At 40.5% G+C, this 25,824-nt stretch overlaps 1 protein-coding gene across 1 annotated transcript in view; it reads right to left on the bottom strand.

Moving 5' to 3' along the window:
- The window catches only part of ptpdc1a (protein tyrosine phosphatase domain containing 1a), a 56,372-nt gene that overhangs the window by 28,431 nt on the left and 2,117 nt on the right, over nt 1-25,824 (bottom strand). The window contains exons 3-4 of the mRNA XM_060835158.1: nt 20,622-20,702; nt 17,476-17,594 (exon numbers count right to left, since the gene is read on the bottom strand). Of these exons, the coding sequence (XP_060691141.1) occupies nt 17,476-17,594; nt 20,622-20,702 (200 nt within the window). The remainder of the gene's footprint in view (nt 1-17,475; nt 17,595-20,621; nt 20,703-25,824) is intronic.

A 25,824-nucleotide genomic window follows, 5' to 3' on the forward strand; every position in this document is an offset into this window, starting at 1 on the left:
AATAACTTAAACCCATGTTTGCTGCCTTTGCTGTTTCTTAGCTTCACCCAAAATGATTCCACAAATTGTTCTTTCGATCAAGACACTCCCTTACTAATATACTGATTCCATCCCTTATTATCAGCACAACTCTACTTTCATTTCCTTCTTATGTCTTTCCCAAGAGTCATATATCATGACTATACAGTTCCCATGCAGACATGTTTCTGTAACAGTAATTAAATCATACCCATTTACCTTTATTGTGCCTTTAGGTCACCTGCCTTGTCCAGAATGTTTTATGCATTCAGGTTGCATGCCTTTAAATTTATATTTTTGACATAATACTACATTCAAAACATGATGATCTTGAATGTACTGCCTGGGAGAAATAGTGGAGACAGATTGAATAATAGCTTCTAAACAGGAAATGGATTAGCGCTGAAGAGAAAATTTACAGGGCTATGGTGAATTGTTTACTGAAAATGTGTTGCTGGAAAAGCACAGCAGGTCAGGCAGCATCCAAGGAGCAGGAGAATCGACGTTTCGGGCATGAGCCCTTCTTCAGGAATGAGGACAGTGTGCCAAGCAGGCTAAGATAAAAGGCAGGGAGGAGGGCCTTGGGGGAGGGGTGTTGGAAATGCGATAGGTGGAAGGAGGTTGAGGTGAGGGTGATAAGCCGGAGTGGGGGTGGGGGTGGAGAGGTCAGGAAGAAGATTGCAGGTTAGGAAGGTGGTGCTGAGTTCGAGGGTTGGGACTGAGACAAGGTGGGGGGAGGGGAAATGAGGAAACTAGAGAAATCTGAGTTCATCCTTTGTGGCTGGAGGGTTCCTAGGCGGAAGACAATGACAGATAATGTTCAATGTTTGGAAGCATAAGGGCTTCCATTTTTAGATTGGAAAAGGTTACCCATAATTCTGGCGTAAGATTACTCAACTGAAATTTTAACTTTTGTCTCTTTTGATGCTACCTGACCTGCTGAGTATTTCCAACTTTATCCATTTTGTTCAAATTTTCAGCATTTGCAGTTTTGCTTTTGAACAAGTGTCAAAGTTCACAAATTGTCAAAAGTAAGTCTACAAGATGATGCAGAAATTTGTTAGAATTCAAATACAAAAGCAATGTATTAGTTTCCCAGAGTCTCATTTAAATCTTCCTAACTACATTTTAGTTTTGGATTCTGAAGTTTAGAAAAGATGAATTAGCTTGTATTGTCTTGAGGTTAGAAGATTGAAGATGACCTTACAAAGGTATTTAAGATCATATAGAGAATCAATAGGTAGATAGAGAAACTGTGAAATCAGGGAAGCAATTTGCAAACAAAGGGGAAAGTTGCAGATTCTGCCTCAAATAAGATTTTCAAAGTTGCTGTTGGAACATTTTAGTTGGGCAAAAGTATCAAGGGGAAGAAAGGCAGTGAAATGGAATTGTAATAGAAATCAGTCTTGATCTAAATTAATGACTGCATGGATTCTAGGCATCTCCACCAGTAATTTGATCACCATCACGTGTCATTCCACCTTTTCTCATAATCTGCATTGAACTTGTCCACACTGTTCTTCCTACTTGCAGTGTTCTTCCTGTCAACATCACTAAGTCTACTTGAAATAACATTTCTGTCACAGAGTTGTTGCATCACAGGAAGCCATCTTTCAGCCTATTGTGTTTGTATTAACTCCAAATCATTTTCATCTTCTCCCTGCAAATCCACACATGGTTATTTTTAAGATAATAGTTCACTTTCCTCCTGAATGCCACAATTGAATCTGCCTCCACCACAAATACTATGGTCACAAGAGCAGTGAGAAGCTATAAATTCTTCACTAAGTATAACATAGAAAAATACTGTACAGAACAGGCCCTTTGGCCCCTTTGGCCCATATTGTTGTGCCAAGGATTATTCCTACTCTAAAATAAAATAACCTAACATACACATCCCTCAATTCACTGCTGTCCATGTGCACGTCCAGCAGTCGCTTAAATGTACCTAATGACTCTGCTTCCACCACCACTGCTGGAAATGCATTCCATGCATTCACAACTCTGTGCATATAGAACCTACCTCTGATGTCTCCTCTATATCTTCCTCCTAAAGTCTTAAAACTATGACCCCTTGTGCCAGTCAATTCAGCTCTGGGGAAAAGTCTCTGGCTATTGACTCTATCTATGCCTTGTATAACTTGATCAGGTCACCTCTCTTCCTTCTTCTCTCCAGAGAGAAATGTCCAAGCTTAGTCAACCTCTCTTCATAAGACAAGCCCTCCAGTCCAGGCAGCATCCTGGTAAACCTTCTTTGCACTCTCTCCAAAGCCTCCATATCTTTCCTACAATATGGCAACCATAACTGGACACAATATTCCAAGTGTGGTCTCACCAGGGACTTGTAAAGCTGCAGCAAACCTTGCAGCTCTTAAACTCGATCCCCCTGTTAATGAAAGCCAAAACAACATATGTTTTCTTAACAACCCTATCCACTTGGGTGGCAACTTTGAGGGATCTGTGCACTTGAACACCAAAAGCCCTCTGTTCCTCCACACTGCCAAGAATCCTATATTCCTATATTCAGCATTCAAGTTCAACCTTCCAAAATGCATCACTTCGCATTTATTCAGATTGAACTCCATCTGCCATTTCTCAGCCCAGCTCTGCATCGTGTCTATGTCACACTGCAGTGATGGTCTTGAAGGTTTCCTCAAATTTGTTTCGTTTAGTCATGACAAAGGTGTCATCCACATAGCAGACCCAAAGTTTGGGTTGGATGGTTTGCAGAGCTATTTGCTCAAGTCTCTGCATTACTGCCTCTGCTAAGAAACCTGATATCGGAGATCCCATGGGTATACCGTTGGTTCGTCTGTAGGTTTTGTTGTTGAAGGTGAAATGTGTGGTAAGGCTTGGCTAGCTTGATGATACTGTCCTTGCTGATTAAGTTGGTGGTGTTTCATGCATGTGTCTTTGGATCTTCTAATAGTGTAGTCAGTATTTCCTTGGCCAAGGACAGTATTGTCATCAATAATACCCTTACTAGCATAAAATTCACTAAAGAGGAGGAAAGCAACAACAAACTGCCATTCCTACATGTCACAGTAGAGCAAACAGCCAATGGGCAACCTAAAACCAGCATCTACAGGAAAACAACACATACGAACCAAATACTGAACTACAGAAACAATTATCCCAACATACACAAATGAAGCTGCATCAGAACATTATCGCAACGAGCCACCACACACTGCAGCACAGAAGATCTACACAGAGCAGAGGAAAATCACCTATTCAGTGTATTCAAAAAGAATGGGTACCCAATGAATGCAGTCCACCGATTTTTCAGCAACAAACCCAAACAAGCAGATAAAACACTTCCAGAAACCCTAGCCACTCTCCCCTACATCAAAGACATCTCGGAAATAACTGCCAACTGCTCAGACCCCTTAGCATCATGGTAGCCCATAAACCTACCAAGACATTAAAAGAGCAGCTAATGAACTTGAAAGACCCGACACAGATAACAAGCAAAACTAATGTAATTTACAAAATACCGTGCAAGAATTGTAAAAAAAAATATATTGGGCAAACAGGCAGAAATCTACCATCAGGATACATGAACTAGCCACAAAACTACATGACCCTCTCTCAGTAATATCCTTACATACAGAGGAGGCAAGACACCATTTCGACTGGGACAACACACACATTCTAGGACAAACCAAACAGCGACATGCACGAGTATTCCTAGAAGCAATGCACTCCAACCAGAATTCTATGAACAAACACATCTACCATCCTCTGAGAAAAAGAATAGGAAATGGCATCACCACAGGTGATAATGTCACCAACCCAAAAAACTCAAACATATAAATAGAAAGCAAGAATTATCAACAGTGCTTTGCCATAGGCCCACTGAAGATGTTATGCAGTAGGGTGATGAAACGTCTGGAAATGAATCTTCCAGCTCATTGAGCAAGCCTATATCCAGAACCTCAACCTGAGCTACAAATCTTCTCAAAACTCGCTAATCCTCTAAAGCTATGCTCGATCCTTGCTTCCTTCACCTTACATAAGCTGCCTTGTTCCTTATAACGAGAAGCTCCTCTGTTCCCATCAAACAAGGCTCCTTAATCTTACCCCTTCTTGCCTGTCTCAGAGGAACAAATTTGTGCATCACTCGCAACAACTGCTCCTTAAACAGTCTCCACATGTCTGTTGTGCCCTTTCTGTGGAACAATTGCTCCCAATCTGTACTTCCCAACTCCTGTCTGATACCGTCATAATTTCCATTTCCCCAATTAAATATCTTCCCAAGGTAATGACTCCTTTCCCTCTCTAAGTCTATGGAAAATGTGAGGCAGTTGTGATCACTGTCACCAAAGTGTTCTCCCACCATGAGATCGGACACCTGTCCTGGCTCATTGCCAACCACCAAATCCAAAATGGTCTCTCCTCTCGGCAGCCTGTCGACATACAGAGTAAGGAAATCCTCCTGAACACACGTGACAAAAACGGCTCCATCCAAACCATCTGCACTAAGGAGGTTCCAGTCAATATTGGGAAAGTTGAAGTCATCCATAAAAACAGCCCTGTATTTTTCCAAAATCTGCCAGCCTGTGAGTTCTTCAATCTCCGTACTACTATTAGGGAGTTTGTAGAAAATCCCCAATGATGTGGCTGCTCCCTTGCTGTTCCTAACTTCCACCCATACTGACTCAGTAGACCAGCCTTCCTTAACAACCTTCGTTTCTGTAGCTGTGATGCACTCTCTGATTAGCAATGCTACACCACCTCCTCTTTTCCCACCCTCCCTGTTCTTTTTAAACATTCTAAACCCTGGAACATCTAGTAACCATTCCTGTCCCTGTGAAACCCACGTCTTTGTTATGACCACAACATCATAGTCCCAAGTACTGATCTATGCTCTAAATTCATCACACTTATTTCTGACACTCCTTGCGTTAAAGCAGACATGCTTTAAACGATCCCTTTGTCCCATGACATGGATAACATTCCCGATAGATTCACTACATCCTGTCACTGCCCCATATCTAACTACCCCCCTCTCAGATATGTAGCTCTGGTTCCCAACCCCCTGCCAAACTAATTTAAACCCTCCCGAACCACACGAGCAAATCTCCCGCCCAGAACATTTATGCTCCTCCAATTCAGGTGCAACCCATCCTTCATGTCCAGGTCTCACCTTCCCCAAAAGACATCCCAATGGTCTAAATATCTGAGGTCCTCCCTCCTGTACCAGCTGCACAGCCACGTGTTAAGCTGAACTCGCTGCCTGTTCCTCACCTCACTATCTCATGGCACCGGTAGCAAACCTGGGAAAAACTGGCATCATCTACAAGCCATAATTAGGACTGTGGTGGAATACCAAATATTTGTCTCAATGAGTATAACTCTACAATACCCAAGCTCAATACCATCCACAACAAAACAGCCTGCTTGATTAGCACTTCATTCACCACCAAAGCACAATGTGTATCATGCACATGATGTACTGCTGAAATTCTTCAAAATTCTTTCAACAGCATTAAGGATGAGGTTTCTAAATTCTTGGAAGAGCAGGGTCGGATTAGAACAAGTCAACATGGATTTAGTAAGGGGAGGTTGTGCCTGACAAACCTGTTGGAATTCTTTGAAGAGGTGACAAGTAGGTTAGACCAGGGTAATGCAGTGGATGTGGTCTATCTAGACTTCCAAAAGGCCTTTGATAAGGTGCCACACGGGAGGCTGCTGAGCAAGGTGAGGGCCCATGGTGTTCGAGGTGAGCTACTGGTATGGATTGAGGATTGGCTGTCTGACAGAAGGCAGCGAGTTGGGATAAAAGGTTCTTTTTCAGAATGGCAGCCGGTGACAAGCGGTGTCCCACAGAATTCAGTGTTGGGGCCGCAGCTGTTCACGTTATATATTAACGATCTGGATGAAGGGACTGGGGGCATTCTAACAAAGTTTGCCGATGATACAAAGTTAGGTGGACAGGCAGGTAGTACTGAGGAAGTGGGGAGGCTGCAGAAGGATCTAGACAGTTTGGGAGAGTGGTCGAGGAAATGGCTGATGGAAGTCAATGTGAGCAAATGCAAGGTCTTGCACTTTGGAAAAAAGAATACAAGCATGGACTACTTTCTAAACGGTGAGAAAATTCATAAAGCCAAAGTACAAAGGGATTTGGGAGTGCTAGTCAAGGATTCTCTAAAGGTAAACATGCTGGTTGAGTCCGTGATTAAGAAAGCAAATGCAATGTTGTCATTTATCTCAAGAGGGTTGGAATATAAAAGCACCATTGTGCTACTGAGACTTTATAAAGCTCTGGTTCGGCCCCATTTGGAGTACTGTGTCCAGTTTTGGCCCCCACATCTCGGGAAGGACATAATGGCACTGGAGCGTGTCCAGCGGAGATTCACACAGATGATCCCTGGATTGGTAGGTCTAACATACGAGGAACGGCTGAGGATCCCCCCCGGGATTGTATTGATTGGAGTTTAAAAGATTAAGGGGAGATCTAATAGAAACTTACGAGATAATACATGGCTTGGAAAGGGTGGATGCTAGGAAATTGTTTCCGTTAGGCGAGGAGACTAGGACTCGTGAACACAGCCTTAGAATTAGAGGGGGTCAATTCAGAACAGAAATGCAGAGACATTTCTTCAAGCCAGAGCGTGGTGGGCCTGTGGAATGCATTGCCGCCGAGTGCAGTGGAGGCCAGAACGTTAAATGTCTTCAAGGCAGAGATTGATAAATTCTTGATGTCACAAGGAATTAAGGGCTATGGGGAGAATGCGGGTAAGTGGAATTGAAATGCCCATCAGCCATGATTGAATGGCGGAGTGGACTCGATGGGCCGAATGGCCTTACTTCCATTCCTATGTCTCATGGTCCTGTGGTCTTATCTTCCAAATCTGTAACTTCTACCAGCTAGAAAGACAAAAGTATAGATGCACTGGAACACCACTATCAGCAAATGCTCTGAAAATCATACATCATCCTGACTTGGAACTATATTGTTTTTCCTTCATTGTCAGTAGGTCAAAATTTATTAGATTAGATTAGATTACTTACAGTGTGGAAACATGCACTTCGGCCCAACAAGTTCAAACTGACCCTCCAAACAGCAATCCACCCAGACCCATTCCCCTACATTTACCCCTTCACCTATCACTCCGGACAATTCAACACGGTCAACTCACCTGACCTGCACATCTTTGGACTGTGGGAGGAAACCGGAGCACCCGGAGGAAACGAACGCAGACATGCAGAGAATGTGCAAGCTCCACACAGACAGTTGCCTGAGGCAGGAATTGAACCCAGGTCTCTGGCACTGTGAGGCAGCAGTGCTAACCACTGTGCCACCATGCCGCTCTTTCACTCCTTAATAGCATTACAGATGTACTATATTTACATGGACTGTAGCGGTTCAAGAAGGTAACTCACCACCACCTTCAGTAACAATTAAAGATATGTAACAATTGCTGGCCTAATCAGAAATGGTTGTATCCCATGAAAACGATAAATAAAACACACATTCTGGACTTTAACCACTGCTTGCATGAAAAGCCCTCTCATGCTACTATTGCTTCTTTTATCAATTACCTCAAATCGGTGTCCTCCAGCTCCCTATCTACTCTGTCCAGATGCCTTCTGGCTTTTAATATCAGTCAAATCTCTTTTTATCTTTTTCTTTGAACGTAAGAACTATGAGCAGGAGTAGGTCATCTGGCCCTTCGAGCCTGCTCCGCCATTTAATAAGATCACAGTTGATCTTTTCGTGGCCTCAGCTCCACTTACTCACCCTCTCAGCATAACCCTTATTTTTTTACTGTTCAAAAAATGATCTATCTTAGCTTTAAAAACATTTACCAAGGACGCCTTAACCACTTCACTGGGCAGGGAGTTGCATAGATTCACAATCCTCTGGGTGAAATTGTTCCTTCTCAATTCAGTCCCAAATCTGCACCCCTAATTTTGAGGCTATGCCCTCTTGTCCTAGTTTCACCTGCTACTTCTTTTTAATCTAGTTCCTTCATAATTTTATGTGTTTCTATGAGATCCTTTCCCATTCTTCTAAATTCCAGTGAATGGAATTCCAGTCTTATCAATCTCTCCTCATAAACCAATCCCCTCAACTCCAGAATCAACCCAGTGAACCTCTCTGCACCCCCCTCTAGTGCCAATACATCCTTTTCTTAAGTAAGGAGACTAAACTTGCACACAGTCCTCCAGCTGTGGCCTTACCAGCACCCTACACAGCTACAATGTAACCTGTCTGTTTTTAAACTGAATCCCTTTAACAATGAAGGATAAAATTCCATTTGCCTTCTTAATTTTGCACCTGCAAACCAACCTTCCATGATTCATGCACTTCTCCAAAAGAACCTAGCTTAACTTCTCCAAACTGTCCGTACAATGACAGTTTCTTATTCCTGGAACCATTTTCACGAGTTTTGTCTGCATCCTCTCTAACGTTCTCATTTCTAAGCTGAAGTGTGGTGCTCTGAGTTGGACACAATACTCAGGTGTGAACTGAACTAGACACATATCACATTCTTTTTGGTCACCATTCTAAACGATTCAGAGTTAACTTCATTTTAATTTGCAAATTTTAAAATTGCATTTCTGTGCAAGTCCTGTTAACTTTTTTGTAACCAGTATAAATTAATATTGCAACAACTAACTACTATAAATTCAAATTTGACAATCTGCTGGGAATATTCAGCAAGTAAAGCCATATCAGCAAAGAGAGAAAAACTACATGTTTAAGAATGATGATCTGCTAGGCAATGTTTTCAAAGGATATTTCAATGGAGTCAAGTCAGATAACTGTCATGATTTCAATTGTAAAACAGGCTACGAGAGCACATTCTTTAATTCTCTGTAGTCAATGATTCTATCACCCTTTCAGATGGTATCAATTCTTTTCCTGTAAAAATCATTGATCTGATAAGGTTAAGTGTATTTCTCTGATCAAAGATCTGCCTGCTTTTTGAGTTTTCCAGTATTTTCTATTTTTATTTCAGTTTTCAGTATCAGGTATTTTATTTTTGTTTGCATTAAAATTCAGACCTGCCACAATATCAGCCATTATCAGTGAACATCTTCATTTCTTTGAATGTGAGTTCTCTTTCATTGTACAATGATAAGTTGCCTTTAGGAGTGGAAGATTACTTCTTATAACCTCAACTGGATATTTCTATCTTTCAGATATATCTCTCCAATCTTTCCAGGGACAACAGAGAATTTTTTTAGCAAAATGAAAGATATTTTATTTCACAGTCACATGAATATTTGGAATCGTAGTTATCAGTACAACTTGATTTTCATTGAACACTACAAAGAACAGTGCATACTTATATCATATTTATATCAGTTCATCCTACGTAACCTAAGATAACATCTAAATCTCTTCCAACATTCCTAATCTCAAAATACCATGCAATCCTCTATTTAACACTTGACAATAATGTTTTTCTCCTATTTTCTGTAGGTTTTAATGGATACTTTAATCAACTCAATTTCTTTCTATAAAAAATGGTCATTAAAATATCTCAACAAGATCTGTTCTTTGCAGAAGCAACTAACTTCATGTTAAAAGGAAAATCAGTATACTGAAGTGGTTTCCTGCACGTGTGAGGAAATTATAAACATTCTAGGCATGGAGGTTGCAGAAGGAGTAGGTTAGACATTAGAGAGGAGCTAAGTGACTTGTTCTGTCAGATCCGCATATTGCAATGTACATCTGCAAACTCATTATGGGCAGACACACATGCTCAGCACCACTGATTACTTTTGTAAGCTCCAGTCATGTATTTAAAGTTGGGCACATACACAGGTTTAACTGCTTTTCTTAGATGACAGATCAAAAGAGCTCTGGTGGAATCTTTCACGACTGAGGTTGTGCCACATCATACTGTTCCCACATCACATCCTGCAATCATCAGGAAAGCCAGATGTCATGTCCAGGGGTTTCACACAATAACTAGCAGAGCAGATATCCGAAAGTTGTTACACAAAAGTCTGTAAAGCAACCAACCAGTTACTCAGGTCTGGGCACCAAAGTTTGAAAGCTTATTGTCATCAGAAGAACAAAACTGCCATTCAGATCCACGGTAGACAAAAATGTGCAATTACTCACCACTGTTCTCTGCTAGATGGAACAGGCTATAGGTCACATGACTGCTTTTTTAGCTAAACACTGATGCTTTTAGTTTTTTCATGCATATAATCCTGTCCTCCTGGTTAACTCAGTAGTACCACATTTTAAAGCATGCTTGGTGTTACACCCTCGTTGAGCCAGAGTTATTCTCCTAGTTTGATGCTGGTCATGGGCTGAGGACACATAGTTAAAGATTGCAGTCACATGCAATTCTGACACTGATGTCTCAATGTTTAATGGAACTTCTGTCTCAATTTCACTTTGTATCAACTTCTCAAATCCCTCCCAACTTTAGGGAGCAAACAAGAAAGCTTCAAGCGGTAGTGGCCAAGGACCCTTTCACATTTGCAGCACTGGGAATGTCCCTAACAAAACCAGCAGCCGACACTGTTATGGTGAGATTTTTAAAAGTTTGAGGTATTTTAAACTAGTTTTAAATTGTTCAAAGCTTTTTAATTGTTTTTATTGTTTAATCATAATTAAATAGATGGTAAAGCTCATTAAATCTCAGCTCATTGATTTATTCATTTTTTTACCTTACAGATAAGCAAACACAGCTGTTCCCAAATAGATGCAATTTCTGCTTCCATTTTTTAAATTACAGAAAGGCATTTTAGTGGACCAGAACTGTTTAGAAATGGAATGGTGGTGAAAGATGGGGGCCTGGGAGACTGAGTCATGGTGTGGGATAATATTGGGTATGGGACTGGAAGGCAGAAGCCTGGTGAGTTGGTTATTAATTGCTCAGCAAGTTTATTTCTAAACTCATTTGAAGCCCTCCCTAGACAGCTTTTATTAATAATTTTCAACCCAGATCCTATATCTGTAGTTAGCAACATGAATATCCTGGAATAAACCTTTGGGGAAGTTCTAGAAATCTAGCCCAAATCCATAACGACAGTGTCAATGTTTGAGACATCCATAGAAGAGTTCCAGGTAGTGTACCCCTTCGCATCCGAAGTTTAAAATTTGCATGCAAACATTGGAACCAACGATATAGGAAGGGAAAAGGTTGAGATTCTGAAGGGAGATTACAGATAGTGAGGCAGAAATTTAAAAAGGAGGTCCTCAAGGGTAGTAATATCTGTATTACTCCCAGTGCTATGAGTTAGTGAGGACAGGAATAGGAGGATAAAGAAGATGAATGCATGGCTGAGGAGCTGGTGTATGGGAGAAGGATTCACATTTTTGGATCATTTAAATCTCTTTTGGGATAGAAGTGACTTGTACAAGAAGGACGGATTGCACCTAAATTGGAAGGGGACTAATACACTGGCAGGGAGATTTGCGTGAACTGCTTGGGAGGATTTAAACTAGTAAGGTGGGGGGGTGGGGGGGGAACCCAGGGAGATAGTGAGGAAAGAAATCGATCTGAGACGGGTACAGCTGAGAACAGAAATGAGTCAATCAGTCAGGGCAGGCAGGCACAAGGTAGGACTAATAAATTAAACAGCATTTATTTCAATGTAAGGGGCCTAACAGGGAAGGCAGATGAACTCAGGGCATGGTTAGGAACATGGGACTGGGATATCATAGCAATTACGAAAATATTCATGGGCAGGACTGGCAGCTGAATATTCCAGGATACAAATGCTACAGGAAGGATAGAAATGGAGGCAAAAGAGGAGGGGGAGTGGCATTTTTGATAAGGCATCACATTACAGCTGTGCTGAGGGAAGATATTCCCGGAAATACATCCAGGGAAGTTATTTGGGTGGAACTGAGAAATAAGAAAGGGATGATAACCTTATTGGGAATGCATTATAGACCCCCCAATAGTGAGAGGGAAATTGAGAAACAAACTTGCAAGGAGATCTCAGCTATCTGTAAGAATAATAGGGTAGTTATGGTAGGGATTTTAACTTTCCAAACATAGACTGGGACTGCCATAGTGTTAAAGGTTTAGATGGAGAGGAATTTCTTAAGTGTGTATAAGACAATTTTATGATTCAGTATGTGGAATGTACCTATTAGAGAAGGTGCAAAACTAGACCTACACTTGGGAAATAAGGCAGGGCAGGTGATTGAGGTGTCAGTGGGGAGCACTTTGGGGCCAGCGACCATAATTCTATTCGTTTTAAAATACTGATGGAAAAAGATAGAACAAATCTAAAAGTTAAAGTTCTAAATTGGAGAAAGGCCAATTTTGACTGTATTTGGCAAGAACGTTCGAAAGCTGATTGGAGGCAGATGTTCGCAGGTAAAGGGACGGCTGGAAAATGGGAAGCCTTCAGAAATGAAATAACAAGAATCCACAGAAAGTATATTCCTGTCAGGGTGAAAGGGAAGGCTGGTACGTATAGAGAATGCTACATGACTAAAGAAATTGAGGGTTTGGTTAAGAAAAAGAAGCATGTGTCAGGTATAGACAGGATAGATGGAGTGATTCCTTAGAAGAGTATAAATAAAGTAGGAGTATACTTAAGAGGGAAATCAGGAGGGCAAAACTGGGACTTGAGATAGCTTTGGCAAATAGAATTAAGGAGAATCCAAAGGGTTTTTACAAATATATTAAGGACAAAAGGATAACTAGGGAGAGAATAGGGCCCCTTGAAGATCAGAGGAGAAAGTGAGGACCGCAGATGCTGGAAACCAGAGCTGAAAATTTGTTGCTGGAAAAGCACTGCAGATCAAGGCTTTTATCTTAGCCTGCTGGACGCACTTTCCTCATTCCTGAAGGGCTCATGCCCGAAACATCGATTCTCCTGCTCCTTGGATGCTGCCTGACCTGCTGCGCTTTTCCAGCAACACATTTTCAGCCCCTCAAAGATCAGCAAGGCGGCCTTTGTGTGGAACCGCAGAAAATGGGGGAGATACTAAATGAATATTTTGCATCAGTATTTACTGTGGAAAAGGATATGGAAGATATAGACTGCAGGGAAATAGATAGTGACATCTTGCAAAATGTCCAGATTACAGAGGAGAAAGTGCTGGATGTCTTGAAACAGTTAAAAGTGGATAAATCCCCAGGACCTGATCAGGTGTAACCCAGAACTCTGTGGGAAGCTAGAGAAGTGATTGCTGGGCCTCTTGCTGAGATATTTGTATCATCGATAGTCACAGGTGAGGTGCTAGAAGACTAGAGGTAGGCTAATGTGGTGCCACTGTTTAAGAAGGGCGGTAAAGACAAGCCAGGGAACTATGGACCGGTGAGCCTGACCTCAGTGGTGGGCAAGTTGTTGGAGGAAATCCTGAGGGACAGGATGTCATGTATTTGGAAAGGCAAGGACTGATTCGGGATAGTCAACATGGCTTTGTGCGTGGGAAATCATGTCTCACAAACTTGATTGAGTTTTTTGAAGAAGTAACAAAGAAGATTGATGAGGACAGAGCAGTAGATGTGATCTATATGGACTTCAGTAAGGCGTTCGACAAGACTCCCCATGGGAGACTGATTAGCAAGGTTAGATCTCATGGAATAAAGGGAGAACTAGCCATTTGGATACAGAACTGGCTCAAAGGTAGAAGACAGAGGGTGGTGGTGGAGGGTTGTTTTTCAGACTGGAGGCCTGTGACCAGTGGAGTGCCACAAGGATCGGTGCTGGGGCCTCTACTTTTTGTCATTTACATAAATGATTTGGATGTGAGCATAAGAGGTACAGTTAGTACGTTTGCAGATGACACCAAAACTGGAGGGGTAGTGGACAGTGAAGAGGGTTACCTCAGATTACAACAGGATCTGGACCAGATGGGCCAATTGGTTGAGAAGTGGCAGATGGAGTTTAATTCAGATAAATGCGAGGTGGTGCATTTTGGGAAAGCAAGTCTTAGCAGAACTTATACACTTAATGCTAAGGTCCTAGGGAGTGTTGCTGAACAAAGAGACTTGGAGTGCAGGTTCATAACTCCTTGAAAGTGGAGTCGCCAGTAGACAGGATAGTGAAGGCGGCGTTTGGTAGGCTTTCCTTTATTGGTCAACGTATTGAGTAAAGGAGTTGGGAGGTCATGTTGCAGCTTTACAGGACATTGGTCAGGCCACTGTTGGAATATTGCGTGCAATTCTGGTCTCCTTCCTATTGAAAGATGTTGTGAAACTTGAAAGGGTTCAGAAAAGACTTAGAAGGATTTTGCCAAGCTTGGAGGATCTGAGCTACAGGGAGAGGCTGAACAGGCTGGGGCTGTTTTCCCAGGAGCATCGGAGGCTGAGGAGTGACCTTATAGAGGTTACAAAATTATGAGGGGCATGGATAGGATAAATAGACAAAGTCTTTTCCCTGGGGTCGGGGAGTCCAGAACTAGAGGGCATAGGTTTGGGGTGAGAGGGGAAAGATATAAAAGAGACCTAAGGGGCAACTGTTTCACGCAGAGGGTAGTACATATATGGAATGAGCTGCCAGAGGATGTGGTGGAGGCTGGTACAATTGCAACATTTAAGAGGCATTTGGATGTGTATATGAATAGGAAGGGTTTGGAGGGATATGGGCCGGGTGCTGGCAGGTGGGACTAGATTGGGTTGGGATATCTGGTCAGCATGGACGGGTTGGACCGAAGGGATCTGTTTCCATACTGTACATCTCTATGACTCTATGACTCTAATATTCAGGGTAGTTACATGCACTGGAACCTCCTCTGGGTCCAAATGCACAAACCTGGTAATGCAAGTTCACCACTAATTCAATAAGATGATCTAGACCATTTACCCCAACTCTGTAAACTCTTGTCTTGTGTAGTATCTTTTGTTGGCACCTTATGGAACACAACAAGGAAAAAGTGAGGACTGCAGATGCGGGAGGTCAGAGTTGAAAAGTGTGGCACTGGAAAAGCACAGCAGATCAGGCAGCATCCAAGGAGCAGGACAATTGACATTTCGGGCACAAGCCCTTCATCAAGAAAGCACATTCCTGAAGGGCTTATGCCCAAAACATTGACTCTCTTGCTCCTTGGATGGTGCCTGACCTGCTGTGCTTTTCCAGTGTCACACTTTTCAACGTTATGAAATTCCTTTTAAAAATCGAAGTCCACATCTACTAACTCCCCTTTATCTACCCTATAAGTGAATCCTGAAACACATTTTAATAAATTTGTCAAATACAATTCCCCATTTGTAAAACCATGCTGATTGTGTCTTTTCATACCATGATTTTTCTAAGTGCATCAAACCAACAACTCATGTCAGGTTAATTAGTCCTTTTCACTCCCTTGATTTTAACTGCTTGCTGTGCCATGATGCAAAAATCAGTTTGCTCATCATACCTATGGTCCTTGTTCTAATGCAGAAGGTAACAAGTACCATTTACTTGGTAATCAAAGTCAGGGGCTGAAGCTCCTCCATCACAACATTCCAAATCCCCATATCTGCCCAATTCACAGTCACATCCTATGCCTGAGTTAATCTTAAAATAAGGGGTGTTAATGCTTTCTGGAACAGTGTAAAAGTAACTCTGCTCCTTCCTGACCCCCTCTAATGTTTGCAGCTTAGAATTCAGTTCAACAGCTCTGAACGGAGGTTTTTCAAACTGCATACACTACCATTTAAGAGCTTGTGGATGAAAAGTTTCTGTGAACTCCCAAGCCCAATTAGTACAGATATGCATGATATTCTCTGTCTTTCAATGTATTCAGTAACAACTGTTCTGCTCACTCGACAATCTTCATGAAATGCTACATTTTAGGCTCATCAACATCCAAAATAAAGCTTCTGTAATAAATGCTATATTATGAAGCACACAAAAAACAGTAAGCCATTCCCAACTCTGCAAGGGCATCAAGCACAAGGAGCCATGGATATTTTTCTCATAAATACTCAAGACAGAGGCCCTTTCTTACACAGCTCATAAGCCAAACTTGTTTTCTAATTCCTTACTGGCTTAGCCCAGAAATCACATGCTTTTTTTCTAGATGGTCCATTTTAGCTCATCTGCCTTTACTTTAAGAGTACATCTTATGAGAGTTAATGTTCTGATCGCTCTACCTAATTAACACCACAACATCCCTTCATAAGCAGTTGATAATAATCCCTTATCCTTGAACACTATCTTCCCTCATCCATTCCACAAATGCTCTTCAAATCTTGTATCATCAACCCCTTACCAAACATAATTTGCAAAGCATCAACCCTGCCACCTGCCTTTTTTTTCAACATTTCTTTCTACTACAAAATCTCAAAGAGCTATCACCTGCCAAATCTTTCCCACAACCATGTTAGAATCTCTACAATTCTGTTTCTAGTCCCACCACAGTACTGAAATGGTCCTTACCAATATCAAGCGGCATTCTGTTTTTTCTGTGTCACTGAGAGTATACACCCCTCCTCAGATTTCACAAACTATTAGTAATCTTTAACACAGCTAATGTCACTCTGATGCCCAGCTAGATGGAACTGCTCTTGTTTGGTTCCATTCTTACCTTTCAAATAGTATCCAAAGGATCACCTGTAATGGCTTCTCTCACACTTCCACATTAATCTTTAGAATCCCTAACAATCTGTCCTTGCCCCTTTATATTTACCACCTACAAGCTGCCATTTAGCAATATCATCTGTTAATATAGCTTCTTTGATATGTCAAGGTTTGCCCAATTGTGGGCAGTTATGAAGATCAATCATCTCAGCCCAGGGCTTGGCCTTGATCTAGAAGCTCAACTAATTTATGTACAGCAAGTTCTCAACAATATTGAGGAAGTTCAAGTTCATTAGGGTATCAAGGACTTGGGCTAAGTAGGGAAGTTTTCACTGTCACGCATGACCTTTTACAGAACCATTACAAATATTGCCATTACCATGACCTTTCCAGTAACAATGTCAAGTTTTACTATATTAGAAGTCCCACACAAATTGCTAACCAAGCTGTTGTTAGTTTTCCTGCTGTCGTGCATAGAATTTCATACAAGTAGCAACATGTCTCAGCAGGGTATTTTCACATACCTAATGTCATTGATAAATTAAGAAATGCTAACAGCAGGATGTACATCCTGATTGGCACTGGAAAGGTCATTTGTAATAGTGCTGTAGCCCTAATTGCCAACTATGTTGACTGTATCAGATGACATGAGTTTTAGCTTTCCTTTTAAGCCCAAAGTCTTCAATATCCTCATGTACCTGAACTTCCTCAATGTCTCCCCAAAAGTCAGTGCTTTAGAATTTCCCTCAACTGACATTTCTTAAGAAGCAAATGAATAAAATGGAAAAGGTAACTCCATAGGACTAGGAGAACAGGATAAAACAGTGAGTTCTAGAAAGTACACACTGGAAACACTACTATTTTCTTTGCCTCAATGTAAAGAATTTCTAGACATAGGTTCTCTTTTAATGGTATTTTACAAAAAAAGTCATTAAATTTTGTGCATTAGTCAAACCCCAGTACAATCCATAGGGTTTCTGTTAATTAAGAACAACAGAAGAAGGGACTCACTTCCAGCTTCCATGAATACCTCTGGTAGGTAAGTAAAACCACTTGCTGGTTCCAGTGGATTACCGCAGCGTGCATGCTCCCCAGGACGCTGAAGATTAATTACCGTCTTTATACCATGCCTGAAGCGGGAGTACAGCAGTCAGTTTCTATTTGAAACATGGGTCAACAGTTAAAACCTTCCACTTATATAGTGCCTTTTACAACCACCAGATAGTTAAAGCATTTTATAGTCAATGAAATAATTTTTGAAATGTAATTACTATTGTAAGGTAGGAAACACAGCAGCTAATTTATGTACAGCAAATTCCCAACAACAGCAATGTGATCACAACCAGATTGATTTGTCAGATATTAGTTCAGGGATAAATAGTGACCAGGGCAATCAAGATAAAATCTTCCGCTAGAAACCATATTTCACGTAAGCCACAGATGATTGAGCTCTTGCTTTTAGAATATTACATCCTCAACTATTACCAAACTCAGCTGCAGAAATAAAGGTATACAGTAAGAAGAACTTGGGTGCTGAATTAAAGCAATGTTTAGAAACTTAATACATTCAATGCAAACTCACATAATCCTTAAAGAAAGATAAAATAATAGAGGGAAATCAGGACTTGCTAAGCTCATATTAAACCCCTGTATTAAGAAACATCAACAAAGATTTCCTTCATGAACAGAATGAAGAAAAAGATAATTCATCATGCTTATTTATTTTTTTAAATACAATTAGACAAAAAAATTTGATCTGGCACTTCAACAATCTCCCTTGCTCAAGAAGATATACAAATGTAGTTAAAGAAAGAAAATCTAGAATTACTTCTGAAAGCGGTTGTCATGACAAACATTCCTATGTGTAAAACAAAAGGTTGTTGCCATCATTCCTTAAAAATAGTATTAATTTCCACCAAAAAAGGTTCAATTATATTGAGACAATTAACCTACAACACAAAAGGCAGCCAGTCATGTCTGTGCCAGTAACTACTGTACTTTAGGTATGAGTTCAGCTATTGCTTCAAGTACTTCAGAATTCTGAAGAAGGATCTCTGGCCAAAACATTCACCAATCTTCTCTCTTTCCATATATGCTAACAGGCCCTGTTTGCCAGCAAATTGTTTAATTACTTTTGAATTCCATTATTTCTTTTTATTTCTAAATTCTTTAAAATTTATCATGAGGATGTGAAGTGAACTAAAATATTATGAGAACAGGCACTAACTTGCCTTAATATGAATTATATTTATTGATAAAGATGTTGCTGAACAAAGAGACCTTGGAGTGCAGGTTCATAGCTCCTTGAAAGTGGAGTCACAGGTAGATAGGATAGTGAAGAAGGCATTTGGTATGCTTTCCTTTATTGGTCAGAGTATTGAGTACAGGAGTTGGGAGGTCACATTGCAGCTGTACAGGACATTGGGCAGGCCACTGTTGGAATATTGCGTGCAATTCTGGTCTCCCTTCCTATTGGAAAGCTGTTGTGAAACTTGAAAGGGTTCAGAAAAGATTTACAAGAATCAGGCCACTGTTGGAATATTGCGTGCAAGTCTGGTCTCCTTCCTATCGGAAAGATGTTGTGAAACTTGAAAGGGTTCAGAAAAGATTTACAAGAATCTTGCCAGGGCAGGAGGATCTGAGCTACAGGGAGAGGCTGAACAGGCTGGGGCTGTTTTCCCTGGAGCATCGGAGGCTGAGGGTTAACCTTACAGAGGTTTACAAAATTATGAGGGGCATGGATAGGATAAATAGACAAAGTCTTTTCCCTGGAGTTGGGGAGTCCAGAACTAGAGGGCATAGGATTAGGGTGAGAGGTGAGAGGGCGGCACGGTGGCACAGTGGTTAGCACTGTTGCCTCACAGTGCCTGAGACCCGGGTTCAATTCCCGACTCAGGCGACTGACTGTGTGGAGTTTGCATGTTCTCCCCGTGTCTGCATGGGTTTCCTCCAGGTGCTCTGGTTCCCTCCCACAGTCCAAAGATGTGCGGGTCAGGTGAATCGGCCATGCTAAATTGCCCTTGGTGTTAGGTAAGGGGTAAATGTAGGGGTATGGGTGGGTTGCGCTTCGGCGGGTCGGTGTGGACTTGTTGGGCCGAAGGGCCTGTTTCCACACTGTAAGTAATCTAATCTAATATAAAAGAGACCTAAGGGGCAACCTTTTCACGCAGAGGGTGGTACGTATATGGAATGAGCTGCCAGAGGATGTGGTGGAGGCTGGTACAATTGCAACATTTAAGAGGCATTTGGATGGGTATATGAATAGGAAGGGTTTGGAGGGATATGGGCCAGGTGCTGGCAGGTGGGACTAGATTGGGTTGGGTTATCTGGTCGGCATGGACGGGTTGGATCGAAGGGGTCTGTTTCCATGCTGTACATCTCTATGACTCTATGACTCTGCAGAAATTGGCAACACATCATGCTGAAAGGAATTTCATTGTTATATCAAAGTGCAAGAAATAATCAATACTTTCTTTGATGCATATACTTTTTGTAGCTCATTGGCCAATTTTGTGTAAGATTTGTCAGTCTAAGCAATTCCAAATACCCAATAATTATCAATAAGTTAGTTGCACTGCGTCATTTAATGGAAATAAAAACAGATTCAGACTTGATGACAGGGACATTCCACAAAGTCTTATCTAATCTTTTGGACACAGAAGGGCAACATTGTTAAGATAGATTGGCTTTGAAACTAACTGCAGTTAAATAACCCACAGATTCTCATTAAATAAAAGCAAATTACTGTGGATGCTGGAATCTGAAACCAGAAGAGAAAATGCTGGAAAATCTCAGTAGGTCTGGCAGCATCTGTAAAGAGAGAAAAGAGCTGGCGTTTCGAGTCGAACTGACCCTCTGTCAAACCGGACAGCTTTGACAAAGGGTCAGTTAGACTCGAAACGTCAGCTCTTTTCTCTCCTTACAGATGTTGCCAGACCTGCTGAGATTTTCCAGCATTTTCTCCACAGATTCTCATTGTTTGAGCTTACACATTAAGAATAATCAGCTAGGTAACAAAGATAATAAATGGAGATCTTATGAAATACATCCTATCAAGTGATATTGCCTGCAGAGGGAACAGGCAGGAATGTGAAAATCTGCAAAATGTGGCTCCTAAAAACCGCACAATAGAAACTTCTGCTCCAGCTAAAGGATACCTTTGAAATTGTTCAATAATGTTGTATTTTTCAATAATTTCTGTAGAAGGACGAGCCATTGCCAAAATATTGTCAGTTATCCTACAAATACAACAAAACTATTGTTAAGATAAATGTGCACATACATGAATTACTTTAGTAAAGTAGTCTACTTGTCCTTTACTTACAAAATATCAAGCAATTCATCAAAAATTAGATATATTCACAGACAGGATGTGCATTTCATGTAATTTCCAATATTGATGATACAAATTAACAATAATATTTAAAAAACTAAAGGCATAAAAATAAATTTCTTACCTCAAGGACTCCCGAAAACTTCTGCTAATATACATCTTTTTAAAAAGTTTGAACTTAAGACTGTGGCCATAAGAAGTATATAAATAACTGGACATATTGTGGTGACCTCATTTTCAATTCATCCAAAACTTGAAGCACTTTTCCGCATCTCAAGACATCCTTTATATACAAATAATTGTTTTGACTCACTAGGTATCCTCAAGGAACTGGCAAACATGATTGAATTGACATCACGATTGTTTACCCTTCATTTGAAATATTAAATGGGTTGACTTCAGTTAATCTTCTGGTGCTGACAAATGCAAACACACTCAATCAGCATATTTGAAGTCAGGAATAAAACAAATTTAGTACTAATTACAGAGGAAACATCATACTTTATGTAATACTATCATTTAGTGTCAGAAAGGTATACAAGCAGGGACAATTTGATTGTCAGTATCCTTTATTAGAGGATAGTCATAAGCTTCAGTGCTCTAATGGTCTAGCAATCAGTGTAAGATTGAAATAGGTGAGTGATTGAGCAACATTTAAGAAAACAGATGTGTGACCGCTTGGACAGAAGAATATAAGGGTATTTTTCTGGAAGATGAAGTTATGGAATAATATCTGCACACATGCATATGAACACAAACTTGCAGAGATTATCTTGGAAAACAATAGACAAATTAAGAATCTATGTAGATTTTAAAAAATGGAAATTTTCTAAAGCTACAGAGCAATTAGAAATAATAAAATGGATAGCTGAAAATAGGCCACAACAGATATCTTGCATCAATCTTCATGGTTAAGGATATTATTAGCATTCTAAAAATATCAAAGCAAGCAACAATGGATGGTAGGAAATAAATATACTATCAAAAAAAGTATTAGGGGAAACTATGGAGCTAAAAGCAGTAGCTACAGAGGTAGTGGATGCACTGGTAGTAATCTTTCAAGCATCCCTTAGACTCAGAGAAAGTCCTAGACAATTGGAAAATTATGAATCTAATACCCTTATTTGAAAGGGAGGGAGACAGAAAACAGATAATTATAGCCTAACAGTTAGCTTAAGATCTGTCACCTGTCTTCGGAAAATATTGAGACTATTAAAAAGGATGTAATATAACATTTAGAAAGGCATAATGTAACCCAGTAGTGTAATGAAGGGAACACAGTTATTCAAATTCTTTGAGGAGATAACAAGCAATATAATGGGGAACCACTCGCTGTAATAGATTCACAGAGGTAGACCCTTTAGTCCAACTCGTCCATGCCAACCAGCTATCCTAAATTAATCTCGTCCCATTTGCCAGCACTTGGCCCCAAACCCTTCCTACTCACATGCCCATCCAGATGCCTTTTAATATGTTGTAATTGTACCAGTTCCACAACTTTCTCTAGCAGTTCATTCCATACATACATCACCCTTTGCGTGAAGAAGGTTGCTCCTTAGGTCCCTTGTATATCTTTCCCCTCTCTCCTAAAACCCATGCCCTATAGGTTTGGACTTCACTACCCCCGGGAAAAGACCTTGACTGTTCACCCTATCCATGCCCCTCATGATTTTATAAATTTCTGACACTCCAGGAAAATAGCCCCAGCCTGCACAGCCTTGCCCTAAAACTCAAACCCTCCAACCCTTGCAACATCCTTATAAATCTTTTCTGAACTATTTTAAGTTTTACACTATCTTTCCTATAGCAGGGAGACAAGAGTGAATGTAATATTCCAAAAGCAGGCTAACCAATGCCCTGGATAGTTGTACCATGACCTCTCGACTCCAAAACTCAATGCACTGGCCAATGAAGGCAAGCATACCAAATGCTTTCTTCACTACTCTGTCTCCCTGCATTCCACTTTCGAGGAACTATGAATCTCCAGTTCAAGATCTCTGCTCAGCAAAGCTCCCCTGCACCTCATCATTAAGTGTATAACCCCTGCTCTGATTTGCCCTACCAAAATGCAGCACCTCACATATATCTAAATTAAACTCCATCTGTCACTCTTTCACCCATTGGCCCATCTGATCAAGGTACTCTGAGATAACCTTGTTCGGTGTCTGTTACTCTATCAATTTTGGTATCATCTGCAAATTTACTATCTATACCTCCCAAATTCACATCCATTTAAATGACAAAGAGCAATGGACTCAGCACCAATTCTTGCGACACACCACTTGTCACAGGCCTACGGCTCAAAAAGCACCCCTCCACCACCACCTTTTGTCTCCTACCTTTGAGCCAGTTATGTATCGGAATGGCTAGTCCTACTTGGGTTCCATGTGATCTAACCCTTGTTAACCAGTCTACTACGCAGAACCTTGTCGAATGCCATACTGAAAACCATATAGACCATGTCCACTGTTCTGACTTCATTAATCCGCACCATTTCTTCAAAAATTCAATCATGAGACATGATTTCCCATGCACAAAGCCATGTTGACTATCCGTAGTCAGTCCGTGCCTTTCCAAATCCTGTAAATCCTGTCCCTCAGGATTTCCTCCAACAACCTGCTCATCAGCCGATGTCAGGCTCACCAGTTTATAGTTTCCTGACATTTCCTTAGCATCTTTCTTAAATAACATATTTTGATTTTCAAAAGGCATTTGTTAAGGTACCACAGAAAGGCTATTTAACAGGATAAGAACCTATAGTGTTGGGGGTTGTTTATTAGCATCGGGAGAAGATTGGCTAACTAATAGAAGACAGAGTTGGGACAAAGGGGACATCTTGAGAGTCACAACTTGTCATAAATAGTGTCACAGCGATAAGTGGTGGGGCCGCAACTATTTACAATATATATTAAATTACTTGGTTAGGGACAGTGAATGTAATATTAGTGAAGAAGACAGTAAGTTTGCAGAGGGATTTAAAACACATTACGTGACTAGGCAAAAACGTGTCAGATGGAAAATAATGTGGGGAAAATGTGAGAATAGAGGAGCTAGTTATTAATTAAATGAAGGACGGCTGTAGAAAGTTGAAGCATGGGTTTGCAGTTCCTCTTGCATAAATCACAAAAAACTACAATCTAAGTTCAGTGAGTAATAGGGAAGGCTGATGTAATGTTAGCCTCCATTTCAAAAAGAATGGAGTATAAAATAGAGGGGTTTACTAAAACTATACAAGACACTCTGCAGACCACATCTAGAATACCGGCATTGGCGGCTATCCAGAGAAAGTTCACTAGCTTGCTCCCGGGTATAGAGTGATTTTAATATGAGAAGAGGTTGAGTAAGTTGGGTTTGTATTCACTGTTAAGAAGAATAGAAGATCTCATTGAAACATACAAGATTTCTATGGGGCTTGACAGGGTAGGTGCAGAAAGGTAGTTTCCTCTACGAAGAGTGAAGGATTAGAGGACATAATCTCAGGATAGTAGTCATCCATTTAAGAGAGAGTTGAGGTGCAGCCCCAGAGGATAGTAACAATGTGTAATGCTATTCTGCAAAAAGTTGACAAGACTAGATCATAAAGATTCAATGTTGAGACACAGATTTTTAATAAGGCAATCAGAGGTATGGAAGAAAAGGCAGGAAAGTAAAATTGAAAATTACCATATCATCTATGTTCTCACTGAATGGTGAAACACACTTGATGGGCCCAATGGGCTACTTCCACATTTTATGATTTTACAGATATCCATATTGTGTTTCAAAATAAAAAGTGGTAGAAACAGTGGACAGCATTTAAAAAGAAAACATCTTACACTTCCCAACTTCATTTCTGACTTAAAATAGACAAACTTATAATTAAGAGCATCTGCACAGTAGCTAGTAACTTCAGTCTGTCCTTTAACTTACAGTTTTTGGATCCTGTTCTATAACCAACTAAGCCATCAATCTTCTGATCTCTACAGTTCTCCCATTAAACTCTCTCAGAAACTTCATCTTGTTCGTGACACATACTCCCATTTAGCATCGCCTCCTTAGCCTCATGCTTTCCAACATCAAAAATGTGTCCATTCTCTAGCAACATTCCTATATCCTTCAAAACTGACATTATCAATCATTTACATTATCGCTCCCCACTTCCCTTGATTATGTTCCCAAAAATCTTTTCTCTGACAGTGTCTTCAACTCCCACCTCACCATATGCCTATTATTCCTCATCAGCATTCAAATTTGTCCTCTTTAATGCAAAGTAGGTTGACTCATTGTAACTGAGTGATACTTATATAAATGCAACCTCAGCTATTCGAAATTTTAATTCTCTAGCCCCCACCCCTCAAAAGGTTCTTTCAAATAATTTCAGATTAATTCAATACTTTTGCATATACATCCCTCAGTTTAGTTGGCATGATGAAATAAAAAAAATTACAAAAAAATGACTTGGTCAGAATTTGCTGAAAATGTGCAAATCAGTCAGCAATTTTTGGCAAGGAAGAAATAACCTGTGAATTGGGAAGTTACAGGGTGACTGCATAAACTATGCATGCATTCCCTGGAATATAGAAGGTTGAAGAATAATTTGATTGAGACTTTTAAGATTTTGAAATAAACTGGTAGGACAGAATTTTTTTTTCTGCAGATGGGAAGTGTCAGAAAAGCAGACACAACTTTAAAACCTGTTGTTTCGTAGAGAAATGAAGGTACTTTTTTTCATGGAAAGGATAGTGGAAGCGTAGAACTCAGCCCCACAAAAACATGTAGACACTAGCTCAATTTTCAATCTGCCTGAGTTTGGATAATCCACAATTTCACAAAATGGTTGAAAAAGCTTGAATGATTGAATGAACTGCTCCTGCTCCAAGATTCCTAATTATTCATTAAATTCTGCAGAGAAAGTTAGGTCCAGTCATTAAGAACATAAATATCTTTTTAACAATGCAAGAACTGTTACAGATAGCCAATCAAATCTCTCCCCAAAAAATGAATAAATCACAGTATACAGTTTATTTTTCAGGTAGTGAATTTTTGGA

Source organism: Hemiscyllium ocellatum, chromosome 14 (assembly GCF_020745735.1).
Source record: "Hemiscyllium ocellatum isolate sHemOce1 chromosome 14, sHemOce1.pat.X.cur, whole genome shotgun sequence".
Taxonomy (NCBI): Eukaryota; Metazoa; Chordata; class Chondrichthyes; order Orectolobiformes; family Hemiscylliidae; genus Hemiscyllium; species Hemiscyllium ocellatum.